Below are 20,253 nucleotides of genomic sequence, written 5' to 3'. Positions count from 1 at the left end.
TGGACAGACTTCGCCAAATGCACTGTGTTAATAGTAAGTTATGTTCTTCTAATGTTTACTCAACAGATAGTGAAATAAGCATTTCTTTGTAAAATACATATTAATGCACACCAGGCAGAGAAAATGATTTTACCAAGTGGAGCTGTGACATTTTCCTTTGCACTTTACAATAACAGGGAAGCAAGATATAGCACTGACTGACAACAGCAGCCATTTGGTACTGTGGTGTTGAATAAAACAAAGCATGATGGAGACTGTTACAACATAGCATTATTCAGCCATAACAATGTAGAATAGCAAATGGGAGGGGGGTGTTGTAAGAGTGAATGTTGAGGCTGTATGACAGGTACTGTGCTAACAGAAAGTTGAACTGTAATGGTCATTTCCTTTCCTGTGTTTGGTGCAATACACAGTGAAAATATGCCAAATAATATCCTGTTTTCCATTAAGGATAACATGTAACAAAAAACAATACTGCGCTATTTTACGATAACAAGCAATATTCTGTGGTATTAGATGAGAGGCAGTGTACATAACACAGCATAAACAGCTGTATTAAATGTACTGCAATGCTTATTTATTTTCATATGCTTGCACACCTCATAGTGCAAAGTAGCACATCTATGTGCAACACATTACTTCGCATGGAGGATGGGAAACACTCTTACTGAGTGGAGTTGTGACATTTTGTTTTTCACCTCATGATGACATGGAAGGAAGATTCAGTACCAATATGGTGGGTAACGTCAAAAGCTTTGGTCAGAACAAGAAAACCAGTGGGCACACAGTGAACACTATCTACAGCTTATGTAATCTTTTCAAAGAAGTTTATTACATTCAGGCGATGGGGCACAGGATGCAGCCTTCACAAAAACAAACTGACCAGTGTAGAGCAGTCAAGTTGCATGTGCCTGTTTGAATGAGTTTTGTTAAGGGATGTTGCATTGCTTTGCATTTAAGGTGGCTAGGGCTGGTGAGTCTAAAATTACCTGGGTCTATAGAGGTGCCACCCTTGTGTGTTGGAATCACAGTGGCTATTTTCCATGCATCATGCATAAACTCTGTGGATAGGCTGAGACTCAACACTTTCAGACAGTGCATACTTGACACTTAAAAGTATGTTGTCTAATCCCATGAAACTAGTATTTTTGACAGAGATTTTAAGACCTATTCAGGTGATTTCAAGAGAAAAAAAATAATTTATGTACTCATCATAACATTCTATATGTGTTGTCCATTTTCATTCTTCCACAACAATTAGGTTCAGATCGACTCAGGCATTATTTTATTTTTTTTTTTTACAGCTTGTGGCCACTAGAACTCTCAAGGTCCTCCTTTACCCATAATGCTCTACCCCATCAGATAACTCAATCTTGTATGCTAGCTTACAGTTTTGAAAGGAATGTTAGCACCCTGGTAAGAGACATCAATATCTGGAGCTCAACAGCAGGAACATTAGTTCCCTTGTTATCTCTTGTTCTTCCAGAAGATATTGGTGCAAAGGTGGGGAGTTGCTGGGAGGAGATTTGAGGAAGAATGAAAATGGACAACACAAATGGAACATTACAGTGAGTACATAACTTCTTTATCTGTTGCTGTCAATTTTCATTCATTTCTCAACAATTAGGACAGAGTCCTCAGCTATCTGAAATCCAGGGAGGACAAAACGAAAGGATATTCCTAAGCACTGTTGAGCCAAATGCTCTTCCCCTCGAGACCAGATCCAATTTGTAATCAGTAAGAAAAGTATGAGGATTAGCCCAAGTTGCAGCTGCACAGATATTGTCCATGGAAGCTCTGGATAAAAATACCGATGATGTTGCCATGGATCTTATTGAATGGGCTCTCAAAGGTTTTGGTAAGGATAGACCCAATATGTTATAAACAAATGATTTACAGTCAGTCAACCATCTGGCTAAAGTTACTTTTATAACTGACTTGCCTAATTTAGATTCTGCAAAGGAAACAATTGGTCCGTTTTTTTGAAATTTTTTGTTCTACGTAAATAAAAACGTAACTGCCTATGAACTTCCATCAAATGTAACATGTATTCACCTTTGTTTATGAAATTTGGGAAAAAAAACTGGAAGATTAATAGACTGATTGATGTTGGATTCTGACACCACTTTAGGAAGAAAATATGGATTGGAGCACATTGCTACCCTGTCTTTATGAAATATTAAATAAGGAGGTCTAGAAGACAAAGCTTGAATTTCTGAAAGTCTACGAGCAGAGGTAATGGGTACCAAAAAGATAGTTTTCCAGTTTAACAACTTTAATTCACATTTTGCTGCTGGTTCAAAGAGGAATGAACCAAGGCTTGTAGTGCTAAAGTCCCATGGAGGAGGTGGATCTTTACAAAGCAGTCTCAAAAGAAGGGTACCCCTTAAAAAACATTACAAAGTTTTGGTGAAGCCAAGGTGGAATTTTCAACTCCTGTATGGAAATTACAAATGGCAGCTCGTTGAACTTTAACAACTGAGGAACTGGACCCTTCATTAAAGATTGTTGCTAGAACTACAAGAACTTTATGCACTGGAGTTGGAAAAGGTTCAATATTGTTTTCTGCACCCAAAAAACAAATCCTTTCCATTTACTTTTGTAAATTTTCCTAGTGGAAGCTTTATGTGAAAACAAAAGAATATAACGGACAGGGGAAGAGAGCCTGGGTTGTCAAGCTATTAACAGAAATGGAGAAACCATGCGGTCACAGTTTTAGGTCTGAGATGTCCAGGTAAATCTGCCAGGTGAGACAGGAGGTCTGAAATTGGATCCAGAATCCATGGAGGGTAAACTAGATAAGGTCAAAGAAAGGGGAACCAAATCGGTCCAGGTCAATATGGCGCAATAAGGATGATTTTGCTCTTCAATTGGGAAACTTTCTGTAGAAATTTGGGGATTAATGGGGATAGGGGGTACACACAGAGAAGATCGGGGTCCAATTGTGAAGGAAAGCATCTCTTGGTGATTCTCCGGGTGGAGGGATCAGGGAAAGAACCTGATGCACCTGTTGTTGATGGGAGATGCAAAACATCTGTTTCCCAAATATGTCCAGTGCCCTTGACTCCTTGTTAGGAGGATGGACAGAAGAACACGGTTCCGCAAGTTCTTTTTTTGTCATCCACCAGTATTCTCTTGCTCCAAAACTCTTCCTTTTGGTATTGCCAAAATCTTGTCTGGTCTTTTTGGGATCGGCTCAACAGTCTCTGGTTTCTTCCATGCAGGCCTAGAGATCAAATCAATGAACTCATCAGTGGGCGGAGTCACCCAGGAGGTAGATGGGCCAGACCCAAAGGCTTCCAGGAATACCAATTCTTCTTAGCAAGAGTTATTGGTAGACAAACTACCCCTTTCCTTAAGAATTTCCAGGATGTCTCCAAAGGAGATGTCATCAGGTGGTGATCTTGGGGATCCTTTCCCCTCAACAAAATTTGTATCTTCCGGGACAGACTCTTGAGAAGAGTCTAAGTGCCTCCTCTTACACTTTCTCTTCGTAGGCACTTCTTCGGTGGGATGTTCTGGAGAAGTATTGGAAGAAATGAGAATACTCTGCTGGGTAGCCTGAAAAATTTGGGTTGGTTGTTCCTGTGGTGTACAGTGATAAAGCTCAAGGCACAGAGACATATGGGATCGGAGGAGGAGGAACGGTCCATCCTGCAGAAGCAGAAAACACTCTCTCCACTACCTTAAAGGCAGAGCACCTCGGGGAGGAGGAGGCTGATGGAGCTGAGAAGCCATGCTTCTGCCCGTGGCACAGGTCAGAGCCAAGCTGTCCAATGCTGCGGCTCCATGGGGCAGAGACAGCTCTGACAACTTCAGAGTAGACTCTAATGCCTGGGATCTGACAGAGGGATTTCAGATCAGTGAGTCAACCAGCTCCAACATGCTCAGAGCCAGTGCACTCAAAGAACACATCAGAACTGAAGATACGATGATTTTTGGATCTGACACAGATGGTTCAGGAAAACTCAGCTCCAAGGGCACTGAAACCACAAGTTGGATTGGAGAAGGAGCTAAGATAGGTGATGTAGTACTGGTAAGGGCTTCCTGACCTGAAGGGGTAGGAGCCGGAAAAGCTCATGTCTGAATTTGTGCCGAGAGAAACTTCCTCATCATTCTATACACATCAGTTTTCTGGAAGAACAAGCGGATGAGGCTAAAGTGGGGGGCCTGGAATGCCAGGGTCTCTCCAAAAAAGGTGGCAGAACTAGAGTGCACTGGATCCAAGAAGGAGAGATATCTCATTTGGAGTAAGGGCTAAAGATCTGACGCCTCTGGATCTGAGAAAGTAATCTGAACCATCTGAGGCTCGCGGATCAGATCTGGACTTCAGATCTGACTTCTGAGCAGTGATGTGGTAAGATGTTTGACAAACATTTAATCATTTTTTAAGGGCCAATACCTTGCAAGAAACCTTCTCAGAAGGCATAAATGTTAGGAGCTAAAGCCCCCCACCAAAAAAAAAAAACTAAAAAAAACTAAAAAATACAAGTTTAAGCAGATGAAAAAATACTTACAGGAATAGAGAAGAGGGAAACACACACACACACACACACACACACACACACACACACACACACACACACACACACACACACACACACACACACACACACACACACACACACACACACACACACACACACACACAGTTATCTAGCCAAAAGGAGCATGCCTTAACTCCTCTCAGGTCTTTTCTCTGGCCAACTCTTTTGATAACTGGTGCAAATGGACTGACCTAGGTAGCAGTGAAGATGCTGATATAATTTACTTTGCATAGCAACACTATGGTTGGCAGGGTGTCATCAGGATGGTGTGCAATGTCTGGCTTTGGGATCAATCAGATGCAAGTATTATTTTAAAACAATAGTGGAAGATTAAGATTTCTTGACCATTTCTTAGATCACTTCTCTACCCCTCCAGTTTATGTAAATTTTCTTTCCTTTTATTTTAATGTAGTGCCTTTAGCTTTCTACAGGTATCTGCCATCTGATACACTCTACAAAGTGATTTAGACCTTATAAAATATGAATACAATATGATGATGATGAACACTGAACTACTGGCTATAACGAAAACCTTTTGAGTTGGTAATTTTAATGGTTATCAGCCTACTGCCTTTTGCCTACCACATATGGTTTACTATTTAAAAACAAACCAATCCTCCTTCCTAAAGGGTTAAAAAGATGGCATACATTAAATTCTTTTAAAATGTGAAAAGAAATAGATTACCAGTGCTTGACTAGCATTAGGCACTATACAGACAGAGGTGGTGGGTTTGTGGAAGTAGATGAGACTCTGAGACTAATAGGACTTGTTCAAAATAAGACATGTGTTGGCCGTCATATGGAACAGCTGATGAAATTCCGGACAGTCAGAACAGAAGATGGGTACCATTAAATATTATGATTTATTAGGCTTCCTAACTTTAAACTGGCTCCTCCACTTTATTGGAAAGGCTCACCCAGACTCTGCTACACTTTGCTATGAGGGAAAGGTTGGTTTGCTTTTTATTTGTTGTATTTTGTATTAGTTTATTGCCTTTTTATATTTTGAGTGTTGTGATTTGTTTTCTTTACCTTGTGCTTTGCTTGTGTTCTGCTTTTAACTGCATATTAAAACTTCAAAAGACACCACAGCTCTGTCTCTTGTGAGTCGGGCAGAAATTAGAACTGATCAATTAAGGACTTGTTCATTAGATAGAAGAGGTCACTTAAGGTTAATCATTTGTGAACTGAGAGGGTGGAGCTAGGAACTAAACCTTCTATTTAAGGGGTAAAATAAAACATTTCAGAGCTTTATTGGAAAGGCTCACCCAGACTCTGCTACACTTTGCTGTGAGGGAAAGGTTGGTTTGCTTTTTATTTGCTGTATTTTATAGGTTCATAGGTAGGTACTAGGCTATCGGCCCAAGGGCATACGTAAGCCTAGCCAACAAGGTTCCTTGGCTTACACCACCCAAGAAAGTTATTTTCCTGTGCCACTGTCGAGCAGAGACACAGAAGTGATCCCCGGGGTGTATTTCCTATTTCCCATCCACTCATCAAGATTTTTCTTGAAGAGTGCTAATGAAGAACTTTGCTTGACATCGATGGGTAGCCTGTTCCAGAGTATGGGAAGTCTCTGGGACAGGAATCTATCCCTCCAGCACGTCCTGTTTATTATGGTGACAAGGTTTAGGTCCCTAGAGCGTGTAGCTCAGAGGGATTGTGATTTCTTTAGGTGTAGCATGTCCAACAGCTCTGGGTTTGACATAGCTTTATATGTCAGGCAGAGATCACCTCGGAGTAGAAGATATGCTACGGAGTAAAGCTGGAGTTTTTTGAGGCGGTCAGTTTAGGGCATTTGTTTGAGGCCAGTAATCCTCTTTGTAAGGTACTTCTGTGACCTTTCCAGCTACTGCAGATGTCTTGTGAGGTATATTCCAAAAGGGACGTTATACTCCATAATGGGTCTAATGAGGGTCGAGTAGAGGGGAACAATGACCTTTTTTTTCCTGGAGGAGAACCCTTTTATGATGAGGTGTGCCACATAGAAGGACTTCCTGACTGCTGTGGCAATGTAACTATCAAAGGAGAGACTACTGTCCACCTGTTGTATTAGTTTATTGCCTTTTTATATTTTGAGTGCTGTGATTTGTTTTCTTTACCTTGTGTTTTGCTTGTTTTCTGCTTTTAACTGCATATTAAAACTTCAAAAGACACCACAGCTCTGTCTCTTGTGATTCAGGCAGAAATTAGAACTGATCAATTAAGGACTCATTCAAAAGATAGAAGAGGTCACTTAAGGTTAATTATTTGTGAACTGAGGGGGTGGAGCTAGGAGCTAAACCTTCTATTTAAGGGGTAAAATAAAACATTTCAGAGCTTTATTGTAAAAGCTCACCCAGACTCTGCTACCCCCTTTGCTGTGAGGGAAAGGCTGGTTTGCTTTTTATTTGTTGTATTAGTTTATTGCCTTTTTATATTTTGAGTGCTGTGATTTGTTTTCTTTACCTTGTGTTTTGCTTGTGTTCTTCTTTTAACTGCATATTAAAACTTCAAAAGACACCACAGCTCTGTCTCCTGTGAGTCAGGCAGAAATTTTTCCCCACCCTGTCACTGTTGTGTTCTTAAATACCATTGTCTTTCTAGTTGCCTGCCTCTTATGTTAATTTGACCATATATCTCATTTCCTCTATGCTTTCACTGGCTTGTGTGAGTAAGCACAAAATTATCATTTTGTGAAATCACTGCCCTTCAACTATTTAAATTTATTGGCCATTCTACTGTATTCCATAGTACCGGAATACAAAAGTGATCACCACCTTTCAATCTATCTTGCTGTTTTAAAAATAGTGACTCTCCACTAAAACCTAACTTTTTTAGTTACCTACTTTCACATCTAACTTCTCTAGTGCACACTGCAGTGTTTAGGGTAAACCATTTTTTTTCATCTTACCTTTAAGCATACCTGTGACTAGCACTTGCTCTAATACCTGCTGGAAAGTACTAGGAAGCCTTAAACTGATACAAGCACTCAACTCTCCTTATTAATAAGGAGAAATTAATCATAGGCACTAAACAGCCTATAATTGCCAAGTACCTTGCTAAGGTAAGGGAAAACAGCTCCTGTACTTTTCAGAAAAAGCACCAAACCAGGCATGTCCAAGGGTCAGCTTCCATTGATTTCTCCTGTCCACCTGGTGAATCTGGGCATACTGGGGCAATGCAGCAATTGCCTCTTGTACACAGACAACCCTCTCCTCCTACCACCCAACACTACAACCTGTGAGAGATGCACTTACATAGCCAAACTGGAAGCAAAGCTCTCTCTACCCAAGATTGTGCTAGACAGTCAAGAGGAGAAGGTTAACACCCGCGCTACACCTCAAGCAATGCATAGCCCTTCTAAACTCACACCGCCAACACCCACACATAGCAACACTAAATCCACATATGCGGAGGCCCTTAACTGTAACCTGCCCAAGCAACAAGGACCTCCGAAGCTGAAACACAAACAAACAACAATCGCAACCAAAGTGTCACATAGCTCACAATACCAGTGTGCCACCCAGCAACAGCTGCTAAGGCAAGACAACGTACTAACACTTTAGTCGTAGGTGACTCTATAGTCAGGCACACTGACGTCCCACTCACCAGGCTGAACAAGAAAATTACAGTGAGCTGCCTGTCGGGTGCCAGGATCCGCCACATAACTCATGCACTCAAGTCACTCCACAACAAGTACAAATATGACTCTGTCATTGTCCATGTTGGAGTGAATGACTTGAGATGTACCTCTCTGAACTACATGAAGAGAGACATGGAAGAGCTCTCGAATCATATGGCCCAGGCAAGTATGACCCTAGCCCCGAGTAGCATCCTGCCTTCGCCCAGAATGATACCAAAATATAAGGACAAAATGATTGACTTCAACAATTGGCTAAGCTTCTGGTGTCATTCAAAGGGGATCCAGTATCTGTCCTGCCTGGGACGACATGATCAACAGACCACGATGCTTTGCCAGAGATGGTCTGCACCTGTCGCCCCTGGGATTCAGGTTACTGGCTAAGGCTCTTGCCACCACTATAGTGCCTTTTTTAGGCAAAGTTCAAAGGACAAAACCACCACCATAACAGGTACAAGCGTTCAAAATCTGAAGGTAATGCTACTCAATGCTAGAAGTCTAAACCTCAAAATGCACTCTCTCGAGGCACTCCTAAAAATGGAGAACATTGATATCTGTGCAGTAACTGAGACCTGGTTCAAGGCTCCAGAGAGCACCCCTGCAATACCAGACTACAACTCTTACCACACTTTTCGGCCACCAAACCAGGATCGAAACACTAAAGGTGGAGGAGTGTCCATATTCACCAAGGATATTCACACCACCAGGTTAGTTGCCCAACACAATGCGCTTGAAATTCTCCAGGTGCAACTAACACTAGGTAAGACTGCAATCCAAATTGTAGCTTGCTACAGATCCCCCACCATACCCCAAGATTCTCACTACACCTTTCTAAACATACTGGAAAATATTAATATACAACCAAACACCCTAATACTGGCTGATTTTAACTACCCTGCCATTAACTGGGAAAACTACTCGTGTACCAGCACCTTTGCCCAACGGTTCTTGGAATTCATAAATTCCAATGCCCTGGATCAACTAATCCATAGTCCCACCAGGGGCTCCAATATCCTAGACCTGGTCATTACCAACATGGGAAATCGATGCTCCACACCTATGGTCCCCCCACTCATTGGTCAGGTCAGACCATAAGCTAATCACACTTAACATCCACATGTCACCACCACCCCCCAGTAAGGAAGCCTCCATAAAAAACTTCTCCAAAGCCAACTTCATGCTATTGAAGTTAGAAGTTACAAACTTCATGACACCCATGCAGACGGGAACTGAAAGTTCGACTGCTGAGTCCTACACTAAGGCACTGTACTAGCACATCCACTCATGCATGACCCGTGCCATCCCAAATAAAACCTGGAACCAGGAAAAAAATGTTGCAGAAAAGAGGAAAATCCAGGATGCAAAAAACTCCCTTACCAGCCTCAGCAAGAAGCTGAGATCCCTCATAAAATCCTCCAAAGCTAGTTACAAAAATAAAATTGCCAAAGATTCCAAAGACAACCACAAGGCATTCTATAACTATGTCAAGAATCTAAATGGCAATGCTCAGATCTGCTCTGAGCTACAACAGAATGGCATTAAATATACTGATCCCAAGGATATTACCAATATCCTGGCAGATCGATTCAGTGCCAACTTCACCCCCCCACCCTCTAAATGGCCCATCTCAATACTGGAAGATTGCCAAATTCCGGTAATAATGGCCACACAGGTATAAAACGCACTCTCCAAAGCTAAAAATACAGCATCCATGGGACCAGATGACATCCCGGTCTGTGTACTACTACAAAATGAACTGGCACCTCACCTAAGTGTCATGTTTAATTATACCCTCACCTCAGGCTTTGTGCCCACTGAGTGGCACACAGCTACAGTTATCCCACTCCACATGGACGGATCCACCTTAGATCCCAGGAACTACAGCCCCATCAGTTTAACGAGCCTGATCTGCAAGGCCATGGAACATATTATCATGGAACTTATAAACAAAGACATTGGCAACCTTAAAACATTAAAACCCACCCAGTTTGGATTCGTGAAGGGCCGATCTTGTCTCCTGAACCTGATTGACTTCTTCGAATCAGTCTCCAGAGCCGTGCACAAGGGTAAGGCAGTCCACACAGCCTATCTGGACCTCGCCAAGGCCTTTGACATCATCCCCCACACTGGAATCATAGATAAACTTACTAAGCTGGGCATTAATCCCTACGTCACTCGATGGGTTGCCAACTGGCTTACTGACAGAAGCCACACTGTAAAAGTAGCTGACTCCAAATCCAGCTCCAGACAAGTGACAAGTGGTGTACCTCAGGGTTCAATCTTGGGACCTCTCTTGTTTGGCATGTACTTCACTGACATACAGGCCAACACTAAGGGACTCTGGCTAACAAAGTTTGCAGATGACTGCAAACTGGGAGCCATTATTGAATCCCCAAATGATGTGGATACTCTACAAAAAGGCCTTACAGAAACAGATGTTTGGTGCCAGAGCCATGGGCTCAAGCTCAATGCCAAGAAATGTATAGTTATACCCTTCGGGAAAAAACATGTTCCCATGAATTACCACATAGGTGGCAGTACACTAAACACCGAAAGTGTGATAAGAGACTTAGGGACACAGGTGGACAGTAGTCTCACCTTCAATAACCACATTGCCACAACAGTCAGGAAATCCTTCTATGTTGCATACCTCATCACTAAGGACTTTTCATCCAGAAAAAAGGAAGTTATTGTCCCACTGTACTCATCCCTCATTAGACCCATTATAGAATACAACGCCCTATTTGGTATGTACCTCTCAAGACATCTGCAACAACTGGAAAGGCTGCAGAAATACCTCATTAAAAGAATCACAGGCCTAAAGCAGATGCCCTATGCTGATCATCTTAAAAAACTCCAGCTATACTCTGTCGCATATAGTCTACTCCGAGGCGATCTCTGCTTAACATACAAGGCCATGTCAAACCCAGAGCTATTGGACATGCTACACTTAAAGAAATCACAATCCTTCAGAGCCACACGCTCCAGGGATCTAAACTTTGTCATCACAATAAACAAAACATGCTGGAGGGATAGGTTCCTGACCCAGAGACTCCCCAGACTCTGGAATAAACTGCCCATACATGTCAAGCAGAGTGCCTCTTTGGTACTCTTCAAAAGTAACCTTGATGATTGGATGGGAGAAAGGAAATTCATCCTGGGGATCACGTCAGTCACCCTGCTAGACAGGGGTCCAGGGAGGTAAATAGTGAGGGAAGAAATAGCAAGGGAATTGTTATGGCTAGGCTTGTATAGGCCCTAGGGCCGATAGCCTAGTACCAACCTATGAACCAACATCAAATGGCATATCAATCAAAAAATGTCAAACATCCTGCTAGCGAATGCTTATATCATCACTTATAGAACATCAACAGTAAAATGTAAAAACTTGGAAAACAACAAGGTGACATAAGAGAGTAGATATATTAGTGCTGGGTAAAGAAAATTTTAGCAGCCACTCGTAGCAATCTGCTCACTGGTGAAGTTGTTTCGGTCCAAAGTTATAGATGCTGTTTATTCATTATTTTACTTATTTCACATTTGTTGACCGGGTTTGTCCGACTGAGCTGTGCAGCCCTTTTTCAGTGGAGGCCCGGGGAGAAAAGCTCCTTAGTAAAACTGTTTATACAGAAATAATACAGAAATAAAGATAAAAATAGATCACATTCTTGTCCAAGGTTCAGGTCCCTCACAACAAATTTACAAGTTTTTTTTTCCCAAGGAAGATCTTGTTACATTTGGAAGCCATGGACAAACTTGATATGATCACAGTCACATTACTCTGAATTTTTCATACTTTGGCACTTTAACAATGCTAGAACTAATTCTCACTTGGTACAACTGGCGCTGCTGCTGGAGGGGTAGATTGTTCATTTTGGTGCTGCTTATTTCAATGTTGTGTAAGCGATATCAAACTTTAGCTGAGTAGGGTGTTCAACAGATTTTGATCAATAATATGACATCTGACACTGGAGGAGTCAATTGAAAGTTAGGAAGCCAATCTATCATCACCATGACTTTCCCAAAGATCATCTCTAATATTCCAAAGTTTTTATGTAACGTTGCCATTGAAAGCAAAGTAATGTTGAGTATCAGATTACTCACATCAGAAAGTAAAGGCAGACATGCCGGAAACAAAAAGCAAAGAATGCACAAAGATATTTATCAGCCCTAAGCTCACCTTCCCAAATATAAACCATAATCTCATCCCTGTCTCATTCCATCTCAATATTAGATAAACTGGATGACTTCTTGCATTTTCATTCATAATGGCTTTATCAAAACTTGACATTTAACTCACCTTGAGTTCATCTGCGTCATAGAAGTCTATTCTTACTGCTGGAACCATCCACGTTTGGAAGAGGGATGCCAAGATCTGCTTGGCAATGGCATCTGCTATCAGATGGAAATGAAGTGGATTTCGTCTGTACAGACATACACACACAAAAAAAAAAACAAAACTGAAATCGGCCTTCTAGAATATTTTTCCTAAACACTCTTACAATTAAGATACAATGACAAATAAGAACAACTGATTTTCAATTAAACAAGGTAAAGCGAGAAAAGTGAAATGAGAGCTTATATTGTCAAACAATGGAGTTATTCTAAATGGCAGCTATAGATTTTCAATACAAGTAAATAAAATATTCATATATTTTTGGCAGGGGAATTTATATAATTTAAGGTCATTAAAATGTGTAATGCACGTTGCCATCCACCCAGATGTGTGTGCATTTAGATGCAGGGCCTATCGGATACAAACATCTGTAACTACACTGTTTTTTCCTGATGATATGAAAAACAAATAAAAATGAAGTTGCAGTATGACTAAAACCATTATCTATCAAAAAACCAAAAAAACACTCACAGAGCCGTAACCCCGATCAAACATTTATTAAATAAGCACCAAAAGTAAATACTCCACTAACGCTGACCACAACCAGTATATTTTCATCTGTAACTTCATCAGATAAAGCATCATACACCATTAGTCATACTTATAGTGCAATTAATTCAGTCTAATTGGCTGTAATTATGCATAAAACCATCTTATCTAGTACATACTTGATTGCCCCAGTTAAAAGACACTAAGTAAATCCATTTAAAAAAATTACATCAAATACTAAATACACAAATCTAATAAATAATAAATAAATGTAAATATCATAATTATACACACTATTATTAAAATACTAATACGTTAAAATAGTAAAAATGTGTAAAGATATATAAAATGTACAGTCTAGGGTGTTTAGAACAATAAAAATATGTTATAATATAAAATACATAAATATTTCAACTATTAAATTCTTAAAACATAAAAAATGCTTGTAGATGTATTAAAGCTTGGCGGCTCTTAATTTCAAGACAGGGGCCAGGGAGACCATCTCATTCATACCTGGCCACTTGTTTGCCTCAAGAAAGAGTTGCCAGAATACTTCTCTGTATTCTAGCATAGTCTCCCAAGGCCCCCTATCTTGTCTACCTGTACTACCTCTAAAACAAAGAAAACAAAATTAGCTTTCCTACATGTTTAAGTGTGCTTAAATAGTTTGTTCTTATTATTGTTTTTGTTAATTTCATATGTGTGTTCAATATATTCTTTTGATGCATCTTTCGGTTTCACCGACATAGAACCCTTTACACTCATTTCATACTGCAATATACACTAGGCCTTTAGATTCACAGTTAGAATATGCCTTTAGCGGTAATGAGCTTGTTTCTACTAGGGATATAGATCTCAGCAGTATTAGCTATATGCGAATATTGTGGGCAGGAACCACATTTGTATGTACCCATCTTCCTGTTTGCCTTGCTAATACACTTGCCTTCTAAAATGTTCTTAATACACTTCCTTTCCTATATACAAATTTTAAGGGTTTCTCATACGCAAGATTCAAATCTGAGTCTCCACTAAATCTGTCCCATTCTTCCTTAATTAAATATTTTATTATACTGGCATCACCCCTATAATCTAGTACAAAAGTGTTGTCAAAACATTCTTTTGGATCATTGTTCGAACCATAATTCCCTTCCATTGGGTCTTCCTTGCCTATAATAGGTGCAAATCTATGTTTTCTATGTTCCAATACTTGTTCAAACATTTCTTTTAATAATGTATCAGGATATCCCCTTTCTAAAAACATGACTCTCAATAATTCACTTTCTTCCAGGAAATCAATGTCCTCTGAGATCATCCTGCTATCACTCACGTATTGTCCTTTCACAATACCCTTTTTTTGAAAGTATGGATGTGCACTATTATAGTACAAAAGGAATTGCAATAAGTGTCTTTTCTTTGTACCTTGGATATGAATTTGTTGTTCAGATTGTCTACCGATATGTTAACATCTAAGTAATCTGTGTGCCCATAGCCTATTTTATAAGCAAATTTAAAAAAATTCTGTGCTGTTAGATATATTATTTAGTATTTGATGTAATTTTTTGAACTGGATTTACTTAGTGTCTTTTAACTGGGGCAATCAAGTATGTACTAGATAAGATGGTTTTATACATAATTACATCCAATTAGACTCAATTAATTGCACTATAAGTATGACTAATGGTGTATGATGCTTTATCTGATGAAGTTACAGACAAAAATGTACTGGTTGTGGTCAGTGTTAGTGGAGTATTTACTTTTGGTGCTTATTTAATAAATGTTTGATCGGGGTTACAGCTATCCGAGTGCTTTTTTGGTTTTATGGTCTTCATTTAGCACTTTGTTCCTCCATTATCTATCAAAGCAAAAGTTAAAATAATTTAAGATAAGCAGTTCAGAGGTAGGGGGTCCTTATTTCCACTGTCTCTATTTTCATCACAAAAGGATTAAACATGGAAATTCTCTCTCAGTGTTAAATTCCATTTTAATCTAACAGTGCTATGCCAGGTACTTCTGAAACAACAATTAAGTTCTCAAGGTCAAGAAATCAGTTTACAATCATTTCATTTACCATAACTTACTGATGAAACTGATTCAGATCAAAATAGCTTAAACATTTTGTGCATAAGCGACTTCTTAAAAAATATTTTATTGATTAATATTTCAATAAACAATCATATCCATGTAGACATTACAAAAACATAAGAAACCATGGGTGCCATTAAACAGAAAAACAGTGTATAAAGAAACAAATAAAATAGATAAAAAAGCTATGTACTCACCATAACTTTCATAGGTTGGTACTAGGCTATCAGCCCTAGGGCCTATACAAGCCTAGCCATAACAATTCCCTGGTTATTCCTTCACACAGTATTTACTTCCCTGGACCCCTGTCTAGCAGGGCGACTGAGTGATCCCCGGGGTGAATTTCCTATCTCCCATCCAATCATCAAGGTTCCTTTTGAAGAGGGCCAAAGAGGCGCTCTGCTTGACATGTATGGGCAGTCTATTCCAGAGTCTAGGGTGTGTCTGGGTCAGGAACCTATCTCTCTCCAGCATGTTTTGTTCATTGTGATGACAAGGTTTAGATCCCTGGAGCATGCGTCTCTGAGGGATTGGGATTTCTTTAAGTGCAGCATGTCCAACAGCTTTGGGTTTGACATGGCCTTGTATGTTAAGGTAGAGATCACCTCTGAGTAGACGATGTGCGACAGACTATAAGTGGAGTTATTTTTAGACGGTCAGCATAGGGCATCTGCTTTAGGCCTGTGATTCTTTTAGTGAGGTATTTCTGCGGCCTTTCTAGTTGTTGCAGATGTCTTGAGAGGTACATACCAAATGGGGCGTTGTATTTTATAATGGGTCTAAATGAGGGAAGAGTACAGTGGGACAATGAACTCCTTTTTTCTGGATGAAAAGCTCTTAGTGATGAGGTATGCCACACAGAAGGATTTCCTGACTGTTGTGGTGATGTGGTTATTGAAGGTGAGACCACTGTCCACCTGTATCCCTAAGTCTCTTATCACACTTTTGGTGTTTAGTGTACTGCCACCTATGTGGTAATTCACGGGTACATGTTTTTTTCCCAAAGGGGATAACTATCCATTTCTTGGCATTGAGCTTGAGTCCATGGCTCTGGCACCAAGCATCTGTTTCTGTAAGGGTCTTTTGTAGAATATCCATATCATTTGGGAATTCAATAATGGCTCCCAGTTTGCAGTCATCTGCAAACTTTGTTAGCCAGAATCCCTTAGTGTAGGCCTGTACCGCAGAGAAGTAGACGCCAAACAAGAGCAGTTCCTGGACTGAACCCTGAAGTACTCAACTTGTCTGGAGCTGGATTTGGAGTCGGCCACTTTTACAGTGTGGGCTCTGTCAGTAAGCCAGTTGGCAACCCATTGAGTGATGTAGGGATTAATGTCCAGCTTAGTAAGTTTATCTATGATTCCAGAGTGGGGGATGCTGTTGAAGGCCTTGGCAAAGTCCAGGTAGGCTGTGTGGACTGCCTTACCCTTGTCCACGGCTCTGGAGACTGATTTGAAGAAGTCAATCAGGTTCAGGGGACAGGATCGGCCCTTCACGAACCCAAACTGCGTGGGGTCCAGTATTTGAAGGTTGCCAATGTCTTTGTTTATAAGTTCCATGATAATACTTTCCATGGCCTTGCAGATCAGGCTCGTCAGACTGATGAGGTGGTAGTTCCTGGGATCCAAGGTGGATCCCCACTTGTGGAGTGGGATAACTGTAGCTGAACACCACTCAGTGGGCATGAAGTCTGAGGTGAGGCTATGACTAAACATGACACTTAGGTGAGGTGCCAGTTCATCTTGTAGTTCATGTAGTACACAGCCTGGGATGTCGTCTGGTCCCATGAATGCTGTATTCTTAGCTTTGGAGAGTGTGTTTTTTACCTGTGTGGCCATTATTACTGGAATTTGGCAATTTTTTGGTATTGAGATGGGCTCTCTAGGGGGTGAAGTTTGCAGTGAATCGATCTGCCAGGATGTTGGCAATATCCTTGGGATCAGTATATTTAATGACATTATGTTGTAGCTCAGAGCAGATTTGAGCATTGCCATTTAGATTCTGGACATAGCTGTAGAATGCCTTGTGGTCATCTTTGGAATCTGGAAATTTTATTTTTGTAACTAGCTTTGGAGGATTTTATGAGGGATCTCAGCTTCTTACTGAGGCTGGTAAGGGAGTTTTTTGCATCCTGGGATTTTCCTCTCTTCTACAACGGTTTCTTCCTTTTGTTGTAAAGTTTGTTTATGGCAAGAGACCACCAGACTAGCTTCCTTTTTTTGGAGGAGAGTGTCTTGGTTCTATTGGGGATGGCACGATTCATGCACGAGTGGATGTGCTTGTACAGTGCCTTAGTGTAGGATTCAGCAGTCAAACTTTCAGTTCCCGTCTGCATGGGTGTCATGAAGTTTGTAACTTCTGACTTGAATAGCATGAAATTGGCTATGGAGAAGTTTTTTATGGAGGTTTCCTTACTGGGGGTGGCATGTGGATGTCAAGAGTGATTAGCTTATGGTCTGACCTGACCAACGAGGGGGTGACCATAGGTGTGGAGCATCGATTTTCCATGTTGGTAATGACCAGGTCTAGGATATTGGAGCCCCTGGTGGGAATAAGGATTAGTTGATCCAGGGCATTGGAATTTATGAATTCCAAGAACCGTTGGGCAAAGGTGTTGGCACACAAGTAGTTTTCCCAGTTAATGGCAGGGTAGTTGAAATCAGCCGGTATTAGGGTGTTTGGCTGTATCTTAATATTTGCCAGTATGTTTAGAAAGGTGTAGTGAGTATCTTGGGGCATGGTGGAGGATCTGTAGCAAGCTACAATTTGGATTGCAGTCTTACCTAGTGTTAGTTTCACCTGCTTTTTCAGACGCATTGTGTTGGGCAACTAGCCTGGTGTTGTGAATATCCTTGGTGAATATGGACACTCCTCCAACTTTCGGTCCCGATTTGGTGGCCGAAAAGTGTGGTAAGAGTTGTAGCCTCGTATTGCAGGGGTGTGCTCTCTGGAGCCTTGAACCAGGTCTCAGTTACTACACAGATATCGATGTTCTCTATATTTAGGAGTGCCTCGAGAGAGTGCATTTTGAGGTTTAGACTTCTAGCATTGAGTAGCATTACCTTCAGATTTTGCATGCTTGTACCTATTACGGTGGTGGTTTTGTCCTTTGAACTTTGCCTAAAAAAGACACTATAGGGGTGACAAGAGCCTTAGCCAGTAACCTGAATCCCAAGGGTGACAGGTGCAGACCATCTCTGGCAAAGCATCGTGGTCTGTCAATCACGTCGTCCCAGGCAGACAGATACTGGATCCCCTTTGAATGACACCATAAGCTTAGCCAATTGTTGAAGTCAGTCATTTTGTCCTTATACTGTGGTATCATTCTGGGTGAAGGCAGGATGCTACTCAGGGCTGGGGTCATACCTGCCTGGGCCACATGATCTGAGAGCTCTTCCATGTCTCTTTTCATGTAGTCCAGGGAGGTATGTCTCAAGCCATCTCCATTTCCATCTGTGTTGTCCATTTTCACTCTTCCACAACTGATGGGTTCAAATCCGAGACTCGGATTTGATTCAGACACTTCTACCAAATCTTTGGATCTTAGAACTCTCGTAGCTTTACCCATAATTCCTGTACAACTCTTAGATGTTTCCAGAAGCAAAAAGAGGGGATAGATGGGTGGGGAGTTGAGGAATAATGAAAATAGACAACACAGATGGAATGTTATGGTGAGTACATAACTTTATCTCATGAGGTCATTTTCATTTGTTCCTCAACTAATGGGACACATTCCTCAGCTACTGTAACCTTCTGAGGCCATTATGGAAGGATATTCTAAAGAACTGCTAAGCCAAAGGCTGCTTCTGTTTCCGGAAATCAAACCCAACTTGTAATGACCAATGAAAGTGTGGGGATTAACCCAAGTTGCAGCTGCACAAATAGCATCTAAAGATGCTTTGGGCAAAAAAGCTGAAGAAACTGTCATAAAACTTGTGGAATCGGCTCTACAAGTTTTGTTAAAGATAAACTCAATTTACTATATACAAAGGTTAAACAATCGGTCAAGCATTTGGCCAGTATGACTTTAGATACTGGACTGCCCAATCTGGTTGAAGAAAAGGAAAAGAAATAGCTGGTCAGGCTTCCTAAAGTCTTTGGTTCTGTGAAGGTATAAACAAAGTTGTCTATGCATGTCCAAGAGGTATAACATATACTCTCTTTTGTTGAAGAGATTGAGAAAGAAACCTGGGAAATTAATGACCTGGTTAATATTCAACTCAGATGCTACCTTAGATAAAAAGGATGGGTTAGATCACAATGACACCCTGTTTTTTGAAAAATGAGGTAGAGAGACTTTGAAGACCATGCCTGGAGCTCAGATACTCTTCTAGCTGATGTAATAAGTATTAGAAAAATGGTTTTCCAGGTCTGAGTTAATGCCTGAAGCATAATATTTAAATCCCAAGGTGGAGTAGGATGTTTTAATGGTGGTCTAAGCAAAACGGCTCCCTTGACTAAAGCCTTGCATAGTTTAGAAGAGGCTAATGTAGAGACATTTTTGTCCTTGTGGAAATTAGAAAGGGCAGCCAATTGAAATAGTTGAGAAACTATTTCTTTCATTAAAGATTGAAGCTAACCATACAAGGTTCATTGGCACAGGTGCTGAAAAAGAGATCTAGATCTTTGCTAATGGTCTAGAAGACAAATCTTTTCCATTTACTCTTACGTTTTCTTAGTAGCCTTACATAAAGATAAAATATGACGGACCGGGAAGGACAGCCAGGGCTGTCTAGCAATCACTGGAACTGGAGAAACCATGTGGTCAGCTTGAGGCCTGTTATGTCTGGTAAGTCATGCCTATTGGATGAGACAGGCAATCTGGAGATGGATCCAGTATCCATGGTGGATGTAGAAGATGAGGCCTGAGGAAAGGAAACCAAACCTGAAGAGGACAAAAAAGGTGCAATGAGGATGACTATGCTCTTCACCCAAACTGCTTTCTGAAGAAACTTGTGAATTAGTGGCAAGGCTGGAAAAGCATACAGGAAGACCTGAGGGCCAGTTGTGAACTAGATCATCTCTCGGTGAGTCCCCGATGGAGGGATCAGGACAAAAAAATAAGCTTGTAGGACTTCCCATGCAGCCAAATCTAGTCAGGAAGATTTCTCAGTAAT

General features: G+C 40.8%; 1 protein-coding gene across 5 annotated transcripts in view; it reads right to left on the bottom strand.

Moving 5' to 3' along the window:
- Positions 1-20,253, bottom strand: part of LARGE1 (LARGE xylosyl- and glucuronyltransferase 1) — a 2,030,740-nt gene that overhangs the window by 710,015 nt on the left and 1,300,472 nt on the right. For all 5 annotated transcript variants that reach the window (XM_044087485.1, XM_044087484.1, XM_044087487.1 and 2 more), the window contains one exon: positions 12,470-12,593. In XM_044087485.1, coding sequence (XP_043943420.1) covers positions 12,470-12,593 — 124 coding nt within the window. The remainder of the gene's footprint in view (positions 1-12,469; positions 12,594-20,253) is intronic.

This window comes from Protopterus annectens, chromosome 11.part0 (genome assembly GCF_019279795.1).
Source record: "Protopterus annectens isolate FY-2018-M chromosome 11.part0, PAN1.0, whole genome shotgun sequence".
Classification (NCBI taxonomy): domain Eukaryota; kingdom Metazoa; phylum Chordata; order Ceratodontiformes; family Protopteridae; genus Protopterus; species Protopterus annectens.
This window is presented reverse-complemented; position numbering and strand designations above follow the sequence as displayed.